Genomic DNA, 23,521 nt, shown 5'->3' with positions numbered 1-23,521 from the left:
CATTGAAAGGGTGCAGAGGAGATTTACAAGGATGTTGCCTGGATTGGGGGGCATGCCTTATGAGGATAGGTTGAGGGAGCTTGGTCTCTTCTCCCTGGAGAGACGAAGGATGAGAGGTGACCTGATAGAGGTTTACAAGATGTTGAGGGGTCTGGATAGGGTGGACTCTCAGAGGCTATTTCCAAGGGCTGAAATGGTTGCTACGAGAGGACACAGGTTTAAGGTGCTGGGGGGTAGGTACAGGGGGGATGTCAGGGGTAAGTTTTTCACTCAGAGGGTGGTGGGTGAGTGGAATCGGCTGACGTCGGTGGTGGTGGAGGCAAACTCGTTGGGGTCTTTTAAGAGACTTCTGGATGAGTACATGGGATTTAATGGGATTGAGGGCTATAGATAGGCCTAGAGGTGGGGATGTGATCGGCGCAACTTGTGGGCCGAAGGGCCTGTTTGTGCTGTGGCTTTCTATGTTCTATGTTCTATGTTAAACTTTGAAAAAGAGAAGAAAAACAAAGGCAGCTGTCCCTTTCCCGTGTGATACAGTGACATGTGCCCAGAGCTAATTGCACACTGTGAGCTGGGAACCACCCTCTGCATGTTTTCGAGACATGAGGTACTACCCCAGATCACTTTAAAATCGCAGTAAATAAAACAAGATATGAACATCAGAAAAACTGTTGGACAACGCTCGCTTGTCCATCATTAAGAGAATTAGGGAGGGGCTGATGTCTCACTTTGAAGTTGGGGCATCTTCCATTGGCAGTGAGGGTATCGCCTATCAGCTGGAATGCCAGTTTGAGACCCGTGCTGCCCCTTCTTTGCAAGGCTCACCGGATCTTACACCAGTCAGGCAGATCTAAGGGCAAAAGTGGGCTTTCCTTCAAAATCAAGTCACTGACGTGTTTCTTCCGGGTCCTCCGGTTTCCTCCCACAGCCCAAAGATGTACAGGTTAGGTGGATTGGCCAGGCTAAAATGCTCCTTAGTGTCCAAAGATGTGTAGGTTCGATGGATTAGCCATGGGAAATGTGAGTGTTACAGGGATAGGGTGGGGGAGAGGGCCTGGGTAAGATACTCTATCAGAGAGTCGGTGCAGACTCAATGGGTTGAATGGCCTCTTCTGCACTACAGGGATTCAATGAATCACATGCTCTGTGAACACCATACTGCAAATAACTGTCTCAGTTCTGCTCGCATATGACTGAAATTTGGAAATGAAAAGGTATTGTTGGAGTTCAGAATTTGTAACAAAAGTAATTGCTTGTGAAAATAGGCATCCAGCAGAGCCCACACACTGGTAGTCCCAAATTTGAAACAGCTATGAGGACGAGGTACATTATCACAGCAATGTTCTTTACCCAAACTAGCTCAGAATTCAGAACTTGGCAAAACATTGGGTACAAACTGGAAAATCATTCAATTCTCTAGCAACCAATAGCAAAAGATGCTCTTGAAAGGAAAAGGAACAGATAACACCAGCAACAACAATCTTTAACTTGTAACCTGCCCCAATACCCTTCGCAGGAATCAAACAAAGTTTGATGCTGAGTCCCACAAGAAGATATCAGTTGGCAGGCGAGCAAAAAAGCTCGATCAAAGACGAAAGCAAAACACTGCGGATTCTGTAAATCTGAAATAAGAACAGATATACTGGAAATACTCAGAGCAACATCCGTGGAAAGAGAAACAGAGTTAATATTTCAATTCAGGTACTTTTCTTCAGAACCGAAGGAAGGCAGAAATGTCTAACCTGCACATCTTTGGACTGTGGGAGGAAACCAGAGCACCCGTAGGAAACCCACGCAGACACGGAGAGAATGTGCAAACTCCACACAGAGAGTGACCCAAGCCAGGAATTGAACCCATGTCCCTGGTGCTGTGAGGCTGCAGTGCCAACCACTGTGCCACCATGCCACCCTCAATACAGGTGATTGTCTGACCATGTCTAGATCGGTAAGAGTGCGACCAGGCGAAGCTTGTCCCACCCAGCTAGATGACAATGGAGAGTCATTGGTGGAAAATGGTTTGTTCAACTACACAGGTTAAGGCAGATGAGGAGGGAAGTTTGTGATCATTAAAGTCATATATGAACCATCCAGCACGGTTGCAGAGGCACAAGCTTGATTTGGAGGGGTTCAAACATGGAGTTGTGGGAAAGATAGGCACTGATTTGAGGTTCGGCAATATGATCAAGGATTTTGAAGAAGAAAAAGAGGTTAGAGATGGGGTGGTAACTTGCAAGGATTGGGGGGAGGGGGCGGAGTTGAGGGGGTTTTGATGGTGGTTCAAGAGTAGGATTTTGAAGAGGGGGTGATAATGGCAGATTTGAAGGGGAGAGGGACAGTACCTGTGCCGAGGAAATGGATAACATTCAGTTAGATTGGCACCAGGAAGGGAAGGAGGTGGTCAGCAGTTTGTTTGGAATAAGGTCAAGGAACATGATGTCTCTCTCAAGGGCAAGATAAACTCTGAGAGGGCATAATGGCACTTGGAGAGAGAGTGGGAAAACATGCAGATTCAGGGCTGGGGCTGGAGATTTAACAAACACCTTACAAATTAATTTAGAATAGACACGAAGAGCTGATATTCACAGCTGTAACTGCGGAGTGTTTAATCAAATTAGTGAAACATGCCCAAATTTTAGCAAATTTTAATCATCTCATCTGCACTCTCTTGCAAACACGCTGGTGGAATTTTCCAGCCACGCACGCCCCAAGACTGGAAATTCCTGCCTGAGGTCAACGGATCTTCGCATGTTCTGCCGAATGTTCTGTCCTGCCGGCTACAATTCCCATGGCTTCGGGACAGGAAAATTCCGTCCTCTGTCTCTCCGGTGAATAACCTATTTTGAAAATTTTACAAATACATTGATATTTACATGGATGTGCTCAAGCCTTGCATTTCAATTCTTCATACTTCTTAACAGAGGTATCAACACATTTATTTCAAATTGCTTTCACACCTCCGTTAAATCATGTTATTCAGGCCACAAGAATCTGTACATGATTCACATTATGAAAGACACTTACATAAATTAACACAGTGCAAATCACCACCTGAACAGTTGAAGAAATGCTTTGTTGCAGTACAGAATCTGCTTCAAACTATTATCTTATTCATGATAGTGCATTTCCCAGACAATGGGCAGGGGGAGAGGGCCTGGGTAAGGTACTCTATCAGAGAGTCGCTGCAGACTCAATGGGTTGAATGGCCACTTCTGCACTACAGGGATTCAATGAATCACATGTTCTGTGAACACCATACTGCAAATAACTGGCTTACAATAAACTAATCATTCTGTCTCAGTTCTGCTTGCATATGACTGAAATTTGGAAATGTAAAGGTATTATTGGAGTTCAGAATTTGTAACAAAAGTAATTGCTTGTGAAAATAGGCATCCAGCAGAGCCCACGCACTGGTAGTCCCAAATTTGTAACAGCTATGAGGATGAGGTACATTATCACAGCAATGTTGTTTCCCCAAACTAGCTCAGAATTCAGAACATTGGGTACAAACTGGAAAATCATTCAATTCTCTAGCAACCAATAGCAAAAGATGCTCTTGAAAGGAAAAGGAACAGATAACACCAGCAACAACAATCTTTAACTTGTAACCTGCCCCAATACCCTTCGCAGGAATCAAACAAAGTTTGATGCTGAGTGCCACAAGAAGTTATCAGTTGGCAGACGAGCAAAAAAGCTCGATCAAAGACAAAAGCAAAACACTGCGGATTCTGTAAATCTGAAATAAGAACAGATATACTGGAAATACTCAGAGCAACGTCCGTGGAAAGAGAAACAGAGTTAATATTTCAATTCAGGTACTTTTCTTCAGAACCGAAGGAAGGCAGAAATGTAAGAGGGTCTGTGTAGGGGAGAGCGGGGAAGCGGAGGTTGCTGTCCTCGGCCTGCTGCAATGTTCAGATAAAGCTCAACGCAAAGCTCCAGGAGCAGGATGCCATCTTTCGATTTGGCGATTTACAGCCTTGTGGACAATACATTGAGTTCAACAATTTCAAACTGCAAACTCTGCCCTCCATTTTGTTTCTGTGTTTTCCTTTGCATGTGCCGGTCTTAGTAAGAACATAAGAACATAAGAAATAGGAGCAGGAGTAGGCCATCTAGCCCCTCGAGCCTGCCCTGCCATTCAATAGGATCATGGCTGATCTTGTAGTGGTTTAGTTCCACTTACCCGCCCGCTCCCCATAACCCTTAATTCTCTTATTGTTCAGAAATCTATCTACCTGTGACTTAAACATATTTAACGAGGTAGTCTCCACTGCTTCAATGGGCAGAGAATTCCAGAGATTCACTACCCTCTGAGAGAAGAAGTTCCTCCTCAACTCTGTTCTAAACTGACTCCCCCTTATTTTGAGGCTGTGTCCTCTAGTCCTTGTTTCCTTTCTAAGTGGAAAGAATCTCTCTGCCTCTACCCTGTCTAGCCTCTTCATTATCTTATATGTCTCTATGAGATCTCCCCTCAGCCTACTGAACTCCAACGAGTACAGGCCTAATCTACTCAATCTCTCCTCATAAGCTAACCCCCTCATCTCCGGTATCAACCTGGTGAACCTCCAAGGCCATGATATCCTTTCGCAAATAAGGGGACCAAAATTGCACACAGTACTCTAGATGCGGCCTCACCAGTGCCTTGTACAATTGCAGCAAGACCTCCCTGCTTTTATACTCCATCCCCTTCGTGATAAAGGCCAACATTCCATTTGCCTTCTTGATCACGTGCTGCACCTGCAAACTGAGTTTTTGCGATTCATGCACAAGGACCCCCAGACTTCCCTTTTCTTCTTTCTCCCCCCCCCTCTCCCCTTTCACTTACACAAATCCTATTACATTTCTATTGTCCTTCAGTTCTGAAGAAAGCTTCTTGACCTGAAAGGTCAACTCTGTAACTTTCTCCACAGTACTTCCAACAGTTTCTGTTTTCATTTTAGCTTGATCATAGAGGTGAGGTTTAAGGAGCTTTTTAAAGGAGAGAAGGCAGAGAGGCAGAGAGTTCTGGGGATGGAATTCCAGAGCTTAAGACCTGGGCAGCTGGAAGCTTGGCCACCAATGGTGGAGCAAGTACGGCAGAAAGTTTGGTTCAGGCTCAAATAAATTGCCACAGAGAGGGATGAAGTTAGTGGTGGGGTCTGAAGACAATGGCTTCAGTCTTCTCAATATTTAATGTGAGGAAATCTCTGTTCATCTAGCACTGGACATCAGGCAAGCATCACACTGTGAAGAGGTCGACAGGGAATATCTGTGAGGTAGAGCTGGGTGTCATTAGCGTAAGGATGAAAACTGATGTTGGGTTTCCAGATGATGCTGCCAAGGAGCAGAGTGTAAATGGGAACTAGGAAGGGACCAAGGTTTAATCCTTTGGGAACTCCAGAGGTAACAGAACATGAATGAGAAAAAAAGCCAATTATAGAATCCTACAGTGTGGAAGGAGGCCATTCAGCCCATCGAGTCTGCACAATCCTACCCAGGCCCTATCCCCACAACTCCATGCATTTACCCCCCTGACACTAAGGGGCAATTTGGCATGGCCAATCTATCTAACATCTTTGGACTGTGGGAGGAAACCAGAGCACCCGTAGGAAACCCACGCAGACACGGAGAGAATGTGCAAACTCCACACAGAGATTGACCCAAGCCAGGAATTGAACCCAGGTCCCTGGTGCTGTGAGGCTGCAGTGCCAACCACTGTGCCACCGTGCCACCCTCAATACAGGTGATTGTCTGACCATGTCTAGATCGGTAAGAGTGCGACCAGGCGAACCTTGCCCCACCCAGCTAGATGACAGTGGAGAGTCATTGGTGGAGAATGGTTTGTTCAACTACACAGATTAAGGCAGATGAGGAGGGAAGTTTGTGATCATTAAAGTCATATATGAACCATCCAGCACGGTTGCAGAGGCACAAGCTTGATTTGGAGGGGTTCAAACATGGAGTTGTGGGAAAGATTGGCACTGATTTGAGGTTCGGCAATATGATCAAGGATTTTGAAGAAGAAAAAGAGGTTAGAGATGGGGTGGTAACTTGCAATGATTGTGGGGAGGGGGCGGAGTTGAGGGGGTGGTGATGGTGGTTCAAGAGTAGGATTTTGAAGAGGGGGTGATAATGGCAGATTTGAAGGGGAGAGGGACAGTACCTGTGCCGAGGAAATGGTTAACATTCAGTTAGATTGGCACCAGGAAGGGAAGGAGGTGGTCAGCAGTTTGTTTGGAATAAGGTCAAGGAACATGATGTCTCTCTCAAGGGCAAGATAAACTCTGAGAGGGCATAATGGCACTTGGAGAGAGAGTGGGAAAACATGCAGATTCAGGGCTAGGGCTGGAGATTTAACAAACACCTTACAAATTAATTTAGAATAGACACGAAGAGCTGATATTCACAGCTGTAACTGTGGAGTGTTTAATCAAATTAGTGAAACATGCCCAAATTTTAGCAAATTTTAATCATCTCATCTGCACTCTCTTGCAAACACGCTGGTGGAATTTTCCAGCCACGCACGCCCCAAGATTGGAAATTCCTGCCTGAGGTCAACGGACCTTCGCATGGTCCGCCGAATGTTCTGTCCTGCCTGCTACAATTCCCATGACTTCGGGACAGGAAAATTCCACCCTCTGTCTCTGGTGGATAACCTATTCTGAAAATTTTACAAATACATTGATATTCCCATAGATATGCTCAACCCTTACATTTCAATTCTTCATACTTCTTAATAGACGTATCAACACATTTATTTCAAATTGCTTTCACATCTCCGTTAAATCATGTTTTTCAGCCCAGAAGAATCTGTACGTGATTCTCATTATGAAAGACACTTACGTAAATTAACGCAGTGCAAATCACCACCTGAACAGTTGAAGAAATGCTTCAACCTACTATTTTATTCATGATAGTGCATTTCCCAGACCATGGGCAGAATTGAGTCCAGCCATAGAAGGTGAGAGGCGGTGATTGAATCTGGAGTGAAGGCGGGTATGCAGTGGCTGCCACTTGCCTGGCAGTGTGCACCTATCTCAGTGGCGGGGAAGGTCGAGGGCAGCACTCCCACCCAGAGGCCAATTGACAGCTTTAAGTGGTCAATTAAGGGTCATTTAAAGACTTCTGTCAATGGCGACTGGAGATTGCCCAGCGAAACCTGGCTACCTCCTTGCTGGTTTGGGGAAGTCCTCCAAATCAGGCACCCTGTGCACATGAAGGGAGCCCCCCAGCAGTAAAGGCTGATCCTGTGAAAAACCCTCCCCTACCAGCCTCAGCAATGACCCACAAGCCCACGCCAGAGCCTTCCCAACTGGCCCCGCTGAGCCTGACCCCGCTGACCTCAGTTCCAGGGCAGCATCCATGATGCTGTGCAAGGCCAGGTGCAGTCCCAGTAGTAGTCACCCATGGCATTGCTGGAACTGAAGAGCTGCCAGCCCTCTAATTGGCCAGCAGATCTAAGAGGCAGGATCTACGCCCTTGAGGAACGGAAAGCCTAACACCAGACAGCTGATTGCCAGATGGCCACAGAATTGGTTTAAGGCTCCCAGAAATGGCTGACATGGAAACGGCCCAGTCTTTGCAGCGTGCTGCTATCAGAGACATGAAATTCTCAACCAAGCAAATCTCTAGGCTCAAGCTTTCTCCCCCTCCTGAAGCAACCTTATTTCTTTGTGAGGGTAAAGGTTTAATCACTACAAATTCAGACATTGCAGATGACAGGAATGCATTAAAGATACTTGGAGGGGAAGGCATTTCCTCATGCTGAGATTTCTAGTTGTAAAAACCGTTCACTGGGATCAGAGCACTGTCACAGTCCATGGTTCTCCTGCAAAAGATGCTAAAGGCAGCACTTTAATGTGCAAGATGTCTCATTAACCACAGGGGAACACACTTACAGAAATCCATAGAAATTCCTACGCCACTCTTCATTTTACCATGGGATATATTTTCTCCACATGCAAATAATTGTTTCCATGGAAGCTGAAATGTGTGCCTCCAGTCCTATTTCTTAAGGTTCAAGCAATGTGTTGGCCTTACCAAAGGTAATACACACATGAACAAAACTCAACAGATCCAAATGTATCTATATGAATCAAGCGAAAATTGTCTGTCATTGAAAATAATCTCAGTTCTTTCTGGTAAAATGACGAGGACAAATGTATCATAGATAAAAGGTTTTGATACTGATTTTTGTTCAGGAACAGTGGACAACTGTTTTCTTAACATGATTTTCTTTACCCTTAAGCTTGCTAACTGAAGCTTTCCCAGGCCTGGCTATGTTGCTCATAGTACTTTTTTATCCATTGATGTTGACAGATGGAAAATTGCAGGCAATGTACCTGGGGTTTTGCGTTTAGTCTCCTGTTGCATGGAGCTGCCATCATTGATATGGGGCCTAAAGGCTCTGTCGTTTTGACTTTACTTCTAGCTCTTCAAATGCCTTGTGCAGCAGATTCTCCTACAGCAGGGGTAACCCATACCTGAGTCACGGATAGGATCATAGAATCCTACAGTGCAGAAGGAGGCCATTTGGCCCATCGAGTCTGCACTGACCTCAATCACACCCAGACCCTATCCCCTTAACCCCATGTATTTAACCTAGCTAATCCCTCTGACACTAAGGGGAAATTTAGCATGGCCAATCCACCTAACCTGCACATCTTTGGACTGTGGGAGGAAACCGCAGCACCCGGAGGAAACCCACACAGACATGGGGAGAATGTGCAAACTCCACACATACAGTGACCTAAGCTGGGAATCGAACCCGGGTCCCTGTCACTGTGAGGCAGCAGTGTTAACCACTGTGCCACAGTGCCGCCCCTACCAGGAGCTGTTAGAGCATTTTGTTTTCTGGGTGTGATAAGACTCTTCAGCTCATCGCAACCAATCATCTGGTTTCCCTTTCCAGATTTTATCTGGGAGAGGCAAGTTGGGAGAGTTCCATTCACGCAGCCAAAGCCACCTATGTATTTATTGGTAACATGAAGAAAACTAAAAGCTCCAGAAAAATGCAGCACTGGGAATTAATTAACAATGAATGGGAAGTAAATAGCTGGGGTGGGATTTTCCGGCCGGGTTCGCCCTGAAACCGGAAAATCTCGCCCGAGGTCAACAGACCTTTCCATGGTCCACCCCTCGCCCGCTACAATTCCCGTGGCGGGCAGAACGGGAAAATTCGCCCCATGGTTATTTGGCTCAAGTAAAATAAATTAGTTAATTGTAAAATAACGTGCAAAATTCTTAGAAAATTCTCTCAATTGGATGTGTACTTGAAAGATTAAAAATCTTTCAGAGGGTAAGAATGGGGGGGGTTGTGACGGTTCTAATTTGGTAGCTCTTTCAAAGAGTGCAGGCATGATGGGCTGAAGGGTCTCCTTCTGTGCTGTATGATTCTATGATACTGTTGAGATTTCAGGACTGGACCTGCACAATCTATGATGTCAAATTCTAGCAGACACATATTGATTACCTATGTTTGTTTTCCTTCGCAGTGTTCTGGATGATGAGGGCAGCAACCTGCGACAACAGAAGCTTGATAGACAGGTAAGGGTTAGTGCCACACATGCTGCAGCTATTAGTGTTTGGTTTCCATGGGGAGGAATTCTTCTCACTCTGGCGATAGTTTGCTAAAACACCTAACCTCCTGGCTCCCAGTATCAGATTTGGGGTATCGCAATGATGCACTGGAGAATCCATCTTGAAAGTTCCCATGCAAAGGTTTACCCAGCAATTGATTGGAAACGCTAACTTCCTCTGGACAACTGCATTGACCTGGGGACCATCCAGTAAAGCAATTTAAATCACCAACTCATAGTTACTCTGAAAGAGTTAGAAGGGAAAAAAGCACTTCTAACTTCAGACTAATTATTTTAAACACTCAGACTGAACCCTGAACCCTGCATGGTATTCTCCCCCCACACCATCCTCCCCCCAACCTAACCAAGTATCTCATCCCCCATGACATTCTCCTCCACCCCCCAACTCGAACTACAACCCACTCCTCACTCCCCGTCAAGCCAATGTATTCATGGAACTGCCATAGATCGGCATGATGGTGGGTGGAGGGACACAGATTGGCATGATGGGCGTGAGTAAGACCTTTCGAACTTACCTTTGAAAAGATTCTCTCACCTCTGCCACGAACCACGAGTCCTTTAAAAGCTAGCTCGTCTCCTTAAAAATAATGGAGGATGAGGTAGCTATGCCTATCCCCACGATGGAGCTGTCCGGGTTGGGAGAGCAGGATGTGGGTTCATGACCTAAACTAGCCCACACCCATAAAAGGCAGTGCTGGGAATGGGGTCGGGACTCCTGGAATGGGGATCCGGAAGCCATTTTCACAGCTCACCAGAATATCCCGGTCTTCATGAAAACCCAGCCCTACCTTTCATGCCCTTGGGATGTCCCAAAGCACTTTATGAAGTACTTTTGAAGTGTAATCATTGTTGTAACATAGAAAATTGAAACCCAATTTGTGTGCAGAAAGCTCTCACAAACTGATGACCAGTAAACTGTACGGAGAGGAACTTTACAATTTGAGGCATTGCTGGACTCGGCACCAGTGTGGGTTTTGTGAGCGCAGGAGTGATGGATGAACATAAATTGCTGGGAATTAGGGCATCTATGCAACAGTGTTTTCGATGAACTCAATGTTTATTGAGGGTGGAGATGGGAGGCTGACCAGGAGAACACTGGAATGGTTGAATCTGACAATTAATACATTAATGTAATATAATACATGTTGATGGAAACACAGAATATGCTCTGATTATTTTTTAAGGAGTACAAATTAATTTTTCCAGTCGCTCCGTGTACCATTTTAGCAAATTTCCCCCGCACCCCCTCTAACACCTTCCAGGATTGACTACAGTTAACTGAAGTCTATGGACGGAATTCTCCGATCTAGGACTACGTTCCCTGGTGGAGGCAGGAAAGAGAAGTGTTTCCCGCTGTCGAGACTGGCAGGAAACTACACTATTCTGTCCCTGACTTCATTAATTATGCACCCGGGGTTTTGCACAGTATTCCATGGCTGGGCAGGCTTGGATGGCACAGGTCCTGCCATCATACTGGGACGCCATATTGAAACCCAATATCACCGACCCACCATTGAAGAAAGAAGTTGGACCTCCTGATAAAGGAGATGGATCTCCAGGAACACTGAGTCTGGAAGATGGACATCCTCAATTACACTAAAGCTGAAAGATCCACCTGTAGATGCTTCCCCCACCGCCCCCCACCCCCCGCCATTTCCCTCACTACTGTGGTGTTTTGGGGTCGAAGGTTGCTGGTGGCCTCCATCCTGAACTCCAGAGGCAGCTCTAGACATTGTTCAGATGAGTCCTGTCTTCTGCACGTTGTTCTAGACCTGTTCTGGACTGGCATGTTTTCCCACTGGCATCATGGAGAATTGGGTCTTGGGTAGAAGATTTTAGATGGGTCTTCATCTGCATCCCATTAGCGGGATGCAGATCAGTCATGCTGGCATTCAGTGGGTTTCCTGATCCATGAACAGGGGAACCAGCGGAAGATCCCATGGGAAATTCATAGAAGCATAAAACCAATTTTTGGACTCCTGATGAATTTACCCCCCACCCTACCACTTGCCGTTAAAACTGCTAGTAGGGCCATGAGAGAATTCAGCCGCAAATGTTTGGCAAGGTTTAGCATATCCTTCTTACTTCTTTTAGCCTTTGCCTCTATTAATATAGGCCAGGATCCTTTCAACCTTTTAGCATCTTTCTCTACTTGTCCTGCCACCTTCAGAGATGTATATTCATACACCACATGTGTCTCTCTCTGTTCCTGCATCCTTTCTATATCTTTCCCATCAAAAACAAGGCATTCTCCACCACAGCGTACCCCCCTCCCCCCACCCCTGGATTTTCAACAGAGCCTCTCTGTCACTGTAAAAATGGCAGAGTAAACTGAAATCGGGAAGTCCCTCTCCCAAACATAGCACCTATCATTTTCTTGATTGAGATTTGCGCATGCATATTTTGTGGAGGCAGCTGGCCATATAAAACAACAGCTGCCTTCCAGTCATGTCTGATTTCCATTAGCCAGGAGTGGGAAATACAATGTACACAATTTAGTAGCAGGTCTAAACTTTGCAGAGTCCTTTGGAAAAGTGGGTACCATTTTGCAGAAGTTGGGTATCCCTTTGTATAATGCCCTGGACACCTTTCACCCCAAATTGATAGAGTTAAGGTGTCCTTTGGGATTGTTAAAAGTGGAGATGAATGTGTGTAAAATGTGCATAAATTCATTAGAGCTGTCAAAAGTAATTGTCAAAAGTGCCAAAAGGAACTATCAAACAAATTGTCAACTATTAATGCATTTAGAACTCCTTTCCTTTAAATCTTTGAAAGAACTATGTGGAGTGTTTAAAAAAATCACTGCTGTTTAACTCTGTCTGTTAACATAGGTCTAAGATTTCCATTACTGGGTTAGTGCTGTATGACTGATTTCACAGCCTTCCATTATCTCAGTGGGGTGCCTGTCATTTCACAGTTTGATTGACAGCTGCAAGGTGTTATTTGCTCTTTGATGTAGGAGTATGAATTCAAATACTTGTTTTTGTAAGGCATGATGCAGTTGAAGGAATTTAAATGTAGTAAATGGATTTTAATGAACAAGAGGGTTGTTTCTTTAAAAATAAAACTCTGCAACAGGATGTTAAGAACTTTGCTTCATCTCATCTTACCATAGATCCTGGAGTCTGCCCATGGTGGATACTGGGTGAGTTAGCGTGGTAGATGGAAAGGGCATATAGGTGAATGGGTGGGCAATGGTTGGCTCTAAATGGCAGAGGGCTATTGAGGTGGTTGAAGGAGGTTGGCATGGATGGTAAGAGGGACCACAGGTGGTGGGTGGGGAACATAAATTGGCGTAGTTTGACATGAGGAGTGTGTAAGGCGTGGGGGGATATGAGCAGTGATTCCTGGATTTAAAAAAATGTTTTATTGTTGTTTTTTAAATGTTGGCATGATGCCAGTGCACAGAGACAGGCCTTCCACCCAGCCTGTCTCTGCATTCTCAACTCTCATTCAGGGTCAGCTCATTTACACTGTCCCACCCCCACCATCTCAGGCACGGGCCTGACCAACATAGGAAATCTAAACCACGCACAGCGCCAGGGACCCGGATTCGATTCCTGGCTTGGGTCACTGTCTGTGTGGAGTTTGCATGTTCCCCCCCCATGTCTGCATGGGTTTCCACCGGGTGCTCCAATTTCCTCCCACAAAGATGTGTGGGTTAGGTGCATTGGCCATGCCAAATTCTCACTCAGTGCACCTGAACAGGCACTGGAGTGTGGCGACTAGGGGATTTTCACAGTAACTTCATTGCAGTGTTGATGTAAGCCTACTTGTGACATTAATAAATAAATTTTTAACTCAGGAGGAGGCAGTGATGGGTCATCCAGTCAGCACTTCAAACTGAAGGTAGCTATAAAAGCTTTAGCCTTATCATTTGCACTGATGAGCTAATCTCCCTAGTATCTGAAGATGGGGATATTTGTGGAGCCTCCTCCTCCAAGGAGTTGTTTAATTTTCCACCACCATTCACAGCTGTATGTGACAGGACTGTAGAGTTTCGATCTGATCCGTTGGTGGAATTGCTTAGCTCTGTCCATCTCATGGTGCTTATGCTGTTTGGCACACAAACAGTCCTGTGTTGTAGCCTCACCAGGTTGACACCTCTTTATTAGGTATGCCTGCTGTTGACCCTGGCATGCCTTCCTGCAGTCTTTATTGAACCAAGGTTGATTCCCTGGCTTGGTGGTAAAGTAGAGTGGGAGATATGCCTGTCCATAAGATTACAGATTGTATAGCGTTCCGCTGCTGCTGATGGCCCACACTATCTTGTGGATATCCAATTTTGCATTGCTATATCTGTTCAAAATCTGTCCCATTTAGCACAGGGGTAATGCCACACAACACGAGGGAGGGTGTCCTCAACATGAAGGCGGACTTTGTCTCCACAAAGCCACTGTGGTCATTCCTATTGTTACTGTCATGCACAGATGCATCGGTGACAGGTAGATTGGTGAGAATGAGGTCAAGTAGGTTTTTCCCTCTTGTTGATTTCCTTATACCTACCAAAATCCTAGTCTAGCAGTTATGCCCTTTAGAACTTGGCCAGCTTAGTTGGTAATGATGGTACTGAGCCACTGTTGGTGATGGACATTGAAGTCACCCTACCCAGAGTACATTCTGTGCCCTTGCCACCCTCAGCGCTTTCTCCAAGTGGTGTTCAATATGGAGCATTCTAAGTCATTGTTACATACTACAAAAAGGAAGGAACCCATGACTGAGCCCCGCAGAAGCATACTGAAAAGAGTGTTCCAATCACAAGATCATCCTTCGACCATCGTACATTGCTTCTTGCCACTGAACTAATTTTGGATCCAACTTGCCAATTGCCCCTTCAGTTTGCCATTTGGGGTTTTGACAAATGTCTTGCTAAAATCCATGTGGACTGCATCAAATCGACCATCTTGTTACCACATTTTCTTAATGAGCAGGAGATCAGCTGAGCCTTCAGAGAAGGTCTATATAATTCCTTGCGAATTTCACTGAGTTCCCACTGAAGTTGGAGTCAGAAGTCAGGTCAGCGCTCAACAAAAGTCTGGACCAATATTTGATTGAAATGCTGCAGAGTGCAGTGTTCCAATCTTGAGACAGAGGGATGACCAATGTTTCAGGCAGTCAAGGAGAAGTCCTCTGATTATTGACATCAAGCTCTATCAGCTCTGCTCCTCTCCGCCAAAACCAGCCACTGTCCCAGAGTCACCTTGAAGATTCCCTCGGCTTTCTCCACTACCGAGCAGTCCCCTAAACCCCTCTCTCCCAGCTCCCCCCTCCCACTCCCTCAGCTTCCATTATAACTTGAACCACATTGTAAAGGTATTTTCACAGAGTCCCACATGCAAGAAGTTGTGCTGTAATCAAAGTTTATTTATTGGTGTCACAAGTAGGCTTACATTAATATTGAAATGAAGTTAATATGAAAATATCCTAGTTGCCACACTCCGGCGCCTGTTCGGGTACACTGAGGGAGAATTTAGCATGGCCAATGCACCTAACCAGCACATCTTTCAGAGGAAACCCACACAGGAGAACATGCAGACTCCACACAGACAGTGACCCAAGCCGGGAATCGAACCAGGTCCCTAGTGTTGTGAGGTAGCAGTGCTAGCCACTGTGCCACTGTGTAATAGAGCACAGGTTGGAAAAGCGGGATTGCACTGTAAGAGCACTATCTCCAGCCTGCATTTCCTTCATGTGTAATCCCTATGGGATCCTGCGAATAGTAAATTTACTGTATTCGTTCAATACGCATGCGGACGTTTTGTAAAATGTTCTCTTAAATCAGAAAAAGTTTGCGTTTTTAAAAATATCTTTACGGACTTATACTAATTAACACCTTAAAGCCTCAATGCAAAGAAGCCACTGATCTAAGCCAGTCGTTGCTTTGTTAATTGAACAGGTCTAAAGTTCACTCAAACCTGTGACAAATTGAAAGTATTTAATGTGAGCGTGCTCAATGATTAACAGATCTTTGTTTCCCGCAGCGTGCTCTACTGGAACAAAAGCAAAAGAAAAAGCGACAGGAGCCCCTGATGGTCCAGTCAAATGTCGACAGCCGATCACGGACTCGCCGGATGAAGCAATCAGAGGAGCAGGCCCCCCTGGTTGAATCTTATCTCAACAGTAACAGCAGTACCATTTATCATGGTGAGTCGGTTCACTCCATGCTGTTTGTGTGCACTTTATTTAACCTAATCTGATAATTAAAATTTTGGGCACTTAAATTCCACTTCCCTGTGTTATTTACCTTGTCTTATTCAAATCATTGGATAATTAATTACTTTAAAATTAAAAACGTGGCTTTCAATCACCAGACTCTAAAGCCCATCGTAGGCAGCACTCAATCTATGATTCATTGGCTGAGTGGGGGAGAGAAATTTGTTCGGCATTTCAGTTATGGTGCAGAAATTACGTCAGGCATTCTAGTCACTTAACAGGAATTCTGTGGTAATGTGGCTCCTTTAAGGGGTGATCCTTGAGGACCATGTGCTCAGGCTGTATCCTATGGAGAGGCAACGCAGGAGGCCGAGCCCATCAGGAGCAAGAGTACATGCCCTGGGTCGGTGAGGAACCTCAGTTGGAGCCAGGGAAGAGAAGAGGGTAGATGTGCATTGCAGATCTGTCAGATTCTTGATTGTACATATATAAATATTGTTATTATTAAATTAGTTATAACTTGAGTCACCTCTGAAGTTACTATAAACTAATGCAGTGGATAGTGTGTACAGTCCAACCCAATTATAACTAGCTAAATTGTACCCTTTACTTGGGTCTAGCAAAGAAGCTCAATTTTTTCATCTATTCATGAGCATCACTGCCAAGGCCAGAATATGTTGCCCTTCCCTTATTACCCTTGAGAGAGTGGTGGTGAACCGCCTTCTTAAACCTGCTACTGTCTGTGTTGTGTAAGTACTCCCACAGTGCTGTTAGGAAGAGAGTTCCAGATTTAGAACCTAGCAACAGTGACAGAACGCTGATATATTTCCAAATCAGGATGGTTTGTGGTTTGGAGGGCAACTTGCTTTAATCCTTCCAGATGATAGAGGTTGTGGGTTTTGAAGTTGCTGCAGTGTCTCTTATAGATGGTACACACTGCTGCAACTGTGTGCTGTTGGTGGATGGCATGTATGTTTACTGGGTTGCCAATCAAATGGGCTGTTTCGTCTTGGTGATGTCGAGCTTCTTGAGTGTTGTTGGAGCTGTACTCATCCAGGCAATTTGAGAGTGTTCCATCACACTTATGACTTGTGCCTTGTAGATGGTGGACAAGCTTTGGAATGTCAGCAGGTGAGTTACTGACTGCAGAATTTCCAGCCTTTGACCTGCGCTTGTTGTCACAGTATTCCTTCAGCTGGTTCAGTTCAGTTTCTGACGAATGATAAATTCCCAAGCTGTTGATAGTGGTGGATTCGGTGATGGTAATGCCGCTAAATGTCAAGGGAAGTGGGTTAAATTATCCCTTATTGGAGATGGTCATTGCCTGGCACTTGTGTGTAGCAAATATTGCACGACATGAACTCTTTCATAAATATAACTTGAGCTGAGGTTCAACTGTCCAGAAGCACTTCTGAGGTATTAAATATTAAGCATCGTTTTCTACTTAAACATACAGACCTGGCAATTAGATCACAATGCACTCATTTTAGACATAATACTGGCAGCAAAAGATCCAAAATGATGGCTTTCATAATGAAGGTGCGTTATTCTATAGTATTTAGTCTTATTGCAGGGAAAATGTAGGTTTTGAGAGTAAAAAAGCTGAATTTCACATTGTGACACTGTCCATTTTCTCTGTCCATATCACAATTGATTGAGTAGCAGAACTGAACCATTTTATATATGAAGTGGAAGGAAGATTTTTCATTGGTGAATTCCCAGGAACAAGTTTACATTTTTAATACCTCCCTTCCCTAATATCGGAAATGTTTCAATTACATCCAATCTCCCCCTTTACAGTTAACCAACATTCACTGGCCAGAGAGTTTGCGGGTGATTAGCTGCAGATTATTGCACAGTAAATCCACAACTTAGACATCATAGACATTAATCTTTCAGTTTGAAGGCCAGCGTACATCACTGACGAGGAGAAATCTGACACATCCAGTCAGCAAAAGAAAACCAACCCAGAGCACAATAACTCTTTCCTCTTGTTGTGAAAGAAATGGAGTTATAACAATAAAAAATAACATCCTGGGATAATTTCACAGCAAGGTTTCAGAGACTGTCATAAACCTTTTCGCTGCCATAGGAAAAGACATCATTCATCCCTATTGATTGAATTACTGTTTTATAATCAGACTCGGTTATCCATTATTTTTTATTTATATTGACCATGCTAGCCTTTCACTGATCTGCTCCACCATTCCTTTTTTAGTTAACAAATGGTGGTGCAGCGGTAATATCACTGAATTAATAATCCTAAGGGCATGGGTTCAAATCCCACCACGGCAGCTGGTGGAATTTAAATTCAATGAATAAAATTTGGAATATAAAGCTAGTCTCAGTAATGGTGACCATGAAACTATCATCGATCATTGTTAAAAACCCATCTGGTTCACTAATGTCCTTGAGGAAAGGAAATCTGCCGTCCTTACCTGGTCTGACCTGCATGTAACTCCAGATCCACAGCAATGTGGCTGATTCTTAACTGCCCTTGGAAATGGCCCAGCAAACCATTCAGTTCAAGGACAATTAGAGATGGGCAATAAATGTGACCTTGCGAGCAATGCTGGCATCCCATGAAAGAATAAAGGGAAAAATTCACAAAAATTAGAATTAGAATTTTAGAATTTTAGAAATTTCAGAAAATTAGAAAATCAAAGTTAAAGGAGAGGGTAGAAGTGTAGGTTAATGGAGTTGAGGGTTCAGGAAAGATTAGTAAAGTTTCCAGACCACGTAATAGAACAGAGAGTATAGAAGGTGGCAGGAATCTAATCTCAGGCAGAGCAAAAAAGGTGACAAGTATGAGAAGGGAGATGGTCAATGCAGGACTGAGGGTCTAAATATCCAAGGATATGTGTCCTATCGGAAGGACAGGCAGATGGGCAAAGGGGGTGGGGCTGCATTGTTAGTAAGGAATGAAGTTAAATCGATAGCAAGAAGTGATATAGGATTAGAAGGCATAGAATCTCTGTGGGTAGAGTTGAGGAATCGCAAAGGTAAAAATACCCTGATGGGAGTTATGTACAGGCCCGCTAGCAGTAGTCAGGATGTGGGGCAGAAAATAAATCAGGAGATAGAAAAGGCATATAAAAAAGGCAATATTACAATAATCATGGGGGACTTCAATATGCAGGTGACTAGGAAAATCAGGTAGGTAGTGGATCCCAAGAAAAGGAATTTGTGGAATGTCTAAGATTTCTTTTGGAGCAGCTTGTGACAGAACCTAGTAGGGAACAGATTTATATTCTGGATTTGGTGATGTGTAATGAGGCAGACTTGATTAGGGAACTTAAGGTGAAGAAACCCTTAGGAAGCAGTGACTACAATATGATAGAATTTACACTGCAGTTTGAGAGGGAGAAGCTGGAGTCAGATGTAACGGCATTACAATTAAATAAAGATAACTACAAAGACATGAGGGAGGAGCTGGTCAGAGTTGATTGGAAAGGGAGCCTAGCAGGGAAGACAGTGGAACAGCAATGGCAGGAGTATTCGGGGGTTATTCGGGAGGCAAAACAGAAATTCATCCCAAGGAGGAGGAAACATGCTAAGGGGAGGACGAGGCATCCATGGCTGATGAGGGACGTCAAGGACAGCATAAAAGCAAAAGAAAAAGCATACAAAGTGGCGAGGATTAGTGGGAAGCCAGAGGATTGGGAAGCCTTTAAAAGTGAGCAGAGGACAACTAAAAAAGCAATAAGGGAGGGAGAAGATGAAATATGAGTGTAAGCTAGCTAGTAATATAAAAGAAGATAGGAAGAGTTTTTTTCAATATATAAAAGGTAAGAGAGAGGCAAAAATAGCCATTGGACCACTGGAAAATGAGGCTGGAGAAGTAATAATAGGAAACAAAACAATGGCAGAGGAACTGAATAGTTACTTTGCATCAGTCTTCATGGTGGAAGACACCAGTGGGATGCCAGAGCTCCAGGATAGTCAGGGGGCACAGGTGAGTGTAATAGCCATCATGAAGGAGAAGGTTCTGGGGAAACTGAAAGGTCTGAAGGTGGATAAATCACCTGGACCGGATGGACTACACCCCAGGGTTCTAAAAGAGATAGCTGAGGAAATTGTGGAGGCATTGGTGGTGATCTTTCAGGAATCACTGGAGACTGGGAGGTCCCAGAGGACTGGAAAGTAGCTAATGTAACACTGCTGTTTAAGAAGGGAGGGAGGCAGCAGACAGGAAATTATAGGCCGGTTGGGCTGACTTCGGTCATTGGCCAAAGTTTAGAGTCCATTATTAAAGATGAGATCCAGAGTACTTGGAAATGCATGATAAAATAGGGCTGAGTCAGCACGGTTTCGTCAAGGGGAGGTCATGTCTAACAAATCTGTTAGAGTTCTTTGAGGAGGTAACAAGGAAATTAGATAAAGGAGAACCAGTGGACATGATTTATTTAGGTTCCCAAAAGGCCTTTGACAAGATGCCGCATAGGAGACTGTTAAATACATTAAGAGGCCATGGTGTTAAGGGTAAGATCCTGACATGGATAGAGGATTGGCTGACTGGCAGAAGGCAGAGAGTGGGGATAAAGGGGTCTTTTTCAGGATGGCAGCCAGTGACAGTGTTGTGCCTCAGGGGTCAGTGCTGGGACCACAACTTTTCACAATATACATTAACGATTTGAAGGAAGGAACAGAAGGCACTGTTGCTAAGTTTGCAGATGACACAAAGATATGTAGAGGGACAGGTAGTATTGAGGAAGCGGGGGGGCTGCAGAAGGACCTGGATAGATTAGGAGAGTGGGCAAAGAAGTGGCAGATGGAAAACAATGTGGAAAAGTGTGAGGTTATGCACTTTGGAAGGAGGAATAGAGGCATAGACTATTTTCGAAATGGGAAAATGCCTAGGAAATCAGAAACACAAAGGAACTTGGGAGTTATTGTTCAAGATTCTCTTAAGGGTAATGTGCAGGTTCAGTCGGCAGTTAGGAAGGCAAATACAATGTCAGCATTCATGTCGAGAGGGCAAGAATACAAGAGCAGGGATGTACTTCTGAGGCTGTATAAGGCTCTGGTCAGACCCCATTTGGAATATAGTGAGCAGTTTTGGACTCCATATCTAAGGATGTGCTAGCTTTGAAAAGGGTTCAGAGGAGGTTCACAAGAATGATCCCTGGAATGAAGAGCTTGTCGTATGAGGAACGGTTGAGGATTCTGGGTATGTACTTGTTGGACTTTAGAAGGATGAGGGAGGATCTTATTGAAACTTACAGGATACTGCGAGGCCTGGATAAAGTGCACGTGGAGAGGATGTTTCCATTAGTAGGAAAAACTAGAACCAGAGGGCACAACCTGAGGCTAAAGGGACGATCCTTTAAAACGGAGATGAGGAGGAATTTCTTCAGCCAGAGAGTGGTGAATCTGTGGAACTCTTTGCCACAGAAGGCTGTGGAGGTCAGGTCATTGAATGTCTTTAAGACAGAGATAGATAGGTTTTTGATTAATAAGGGGATCAGGGGTTATGGGGAAAAGGCAGGAGAATGGGGATGAGAAAAATATCAGCCATGATTGAATGGCGGAGCAGACTCGATGGGCCATGTGGCCTAATTCTGCTCCTACGTCTTATGGACTATAAAGCCCAAAATCAGCTTTCACGATACAGCATTCTAAACAATATATTGATGGATATTAACTTCTTCACAAGCTACAGTCTAAGACAGATGTAATCTCATTTATCAGATATAATTTTCCATAAGTATTTTTCTGAGCTCAGTCATCAAAAGCTAGGTTAAAGTTCATTTTGCAATTTCATCTCCACACATATTCAGTAACTACATCTATCTGTCTTTTTTAAAGGTTATTTAATTCAAATTTCAATGCTCTATTTACCTCCAAATTGCTATTCGATTGAATAGCATTCCTGGTTGACGCTAAGCTGTTGACCCCAGCATCAAGCTGACAGATATCGCTGAAGAATGGATTTTGCTTTAAACGGCTATGCTGATGTGCATTGTCCAGTGGTCCAGACATTGGTTGGGGATTTTCTGGCCCTTCCCGCTGGCGGGATCTTCCAGTCCTGCCAAATGCCATAGACTTCACCGGAACTGGAGGATCCCACCGGTGGCCAATGGTGAGCCGCCTCCATCGGGGGCGGGATGGGGGCGGGGGGTTTGGAAAATCCCGGTCTTGTGTTTTTTTATCTTTGAGACTTTGATTTAAATCCAGTTTGAACTGATGAAATGAGACCCCTTTTGCATTGCCATTTGTGAGGTCCCCTTTGTGAAATGGTTTCATAGATTCGCATCATGTAATCATACACCACAAAAGAAGGACATTGGACCCATCATGTCTATGCCAGTGCTTAGATAAAGCCATCCAATCAGTCCCATTCCCTCACTCTTTCCTTATGGCCCTGCAGTCTTTTCCTTTGCAAGAATACATTTTAATTCCTTTCCAACTTACTATTGAATCTGACCCTGCCTCTCTTTCAGTTAATGCATTGGAGATCATGGAAACTAACTAGGTAAAAAAAAATGTTTTTCTCTGATTCTTTTAACAATTGTCATTGTTTCTTGGTTACTGACACCTGCTTCTGTGAGGAGCTTTACTTTACTTGTATTAAAACTCCTGATAATTGTGAAATCTCAATTAAATCACCCCATAACCTATAAAAAGTACAATCCACACTTCTCCAATCTCCCACGAGTCAGAAGCCCCATGAAGCAAATACCATTCTAGCTAGTTTCTTCTGAACCACCTATAGACATTAACATCATTCCTGAATTGTGTTACCCAGAATGGGACCCATTATCCCAAATGTTTTTGAGGATTAAACAAAGCTTCCTTGTTTTTGTAAACTATGCTTCAATTTATAAAGCCAAGGGTTGTTTATCTATATTAATAATTTGACTAACCTGCCCTTCTGCCCTCAAAAAGTCCTGTTTGTGAACTCCACCAATCTCTGATTAAGCACCTACTCTCAGTTATTTATTATTCATTTTTAAGTTATTTCATATGGTTTCTCACTGGAGCGACGGAGGTTGAGGGGCAACCTGATAGAAGTCTACAAGATTATGAGAGGCATGGACAGAGTGGATAGTCAGAAGCTTTTTCCCAGGGTGAAAGAGTCAATTACTAGGGGGCACAGGTTTAAAGGTGCGAGGGGCAAGGTTTAAAGGAGATGTGTACGAGGCAGATTTTTTTACATAGAGGGTGGTGGGTGCCTGGAACTCGTTGCCGGGGGAGGTAGTGGAAGCGGATACGGTAGTGGCTTTTAAGGGGCGTCTTGACAAATACATGAATAGGATGGGAATAGAGGGATCTGGTCCCTGGAAGGGTAGGGGGTTTTAGTTCAGTCGGGCAGCATGGTCGGTGCAGGCTTGGAGGGCCGAAGGGCCTGTTCCTGGGCTGTAATTTTCTATGTTCTTTGTTCTTGTCTCTTCTCTTACTTCCTCCCCAAATGCATCACTCCACACATTTCATCTGTTGTCTATGTCCTCCTGGAATCTACTCATAACTTCCTCACCATTTATGTTTCGTCCACATTTTGTATCATCTGCACACCTTGAAATTGTGCTTGTATACCCAAGGCCAGGTCATTAATATATATCCAAAAGAGCAGTGGTTTGGTTCTACTACCAACCCATTCTTTACTTCCCTCCATACGTTCCCTAATAGACCAGTTACTGTTTTAGAAGTCACCAATTTATACCTATGAACATCACTTCTCATTTACACATTTTAAATTCCAGCTGTTGAATAGTTTAATGTCCTAAAGGTCCACCTTAGTCCACATTTTAGAGAACATCAGCTGCAGCTTAAGACTTTTGCCGTTAAAT

General features: G+C 44.2%; 1 protein-coding gene across 2 annotated transcripts in view; it reads left to right on the top strand.

The window, feature by feature from the left end:
* Positions 1–23,521, top strand: part of tub (TUB bipartite transcription factor) — a 256,221-nt gene that overhangs the window by 122,791 nt on the left and 109,909 nt on the right. For both annotated transcript variants that reach the window (XM_078221277.1, XM_078221278.1), the window contains exons 2-3: positions 9,474–9,525; positions 15,560–15,722. In XM_078221277.1, the coding sequence (XP_078077403.1) occupies positions 9,474–9,525; positions 15,560–15,722 (215 nt within the window). The remainder of the gene's footprint in view (positions 1–9,473; positions 9,526–15,559; positions 15,723–23,521) is intronic.

This window comes from Mustelus asterias, chromosome 9 (assembly GCF_964213995.1).
Source record: "Mustelus asterias chromosome 9, sMusAst1.hap1.1, whole genome shotgun sequence".
Classification (NCBI taxonomy): domain Eukaryota; kingdom Metazoa; phylum Chordata; class Chondrichthyes; order Carcharhiniformes; family Triakidae; genus Mustelus; species Mustelus asterias.
This window is presented reverse-complemented; position numbering and strand designations above follow the sequence as displayed.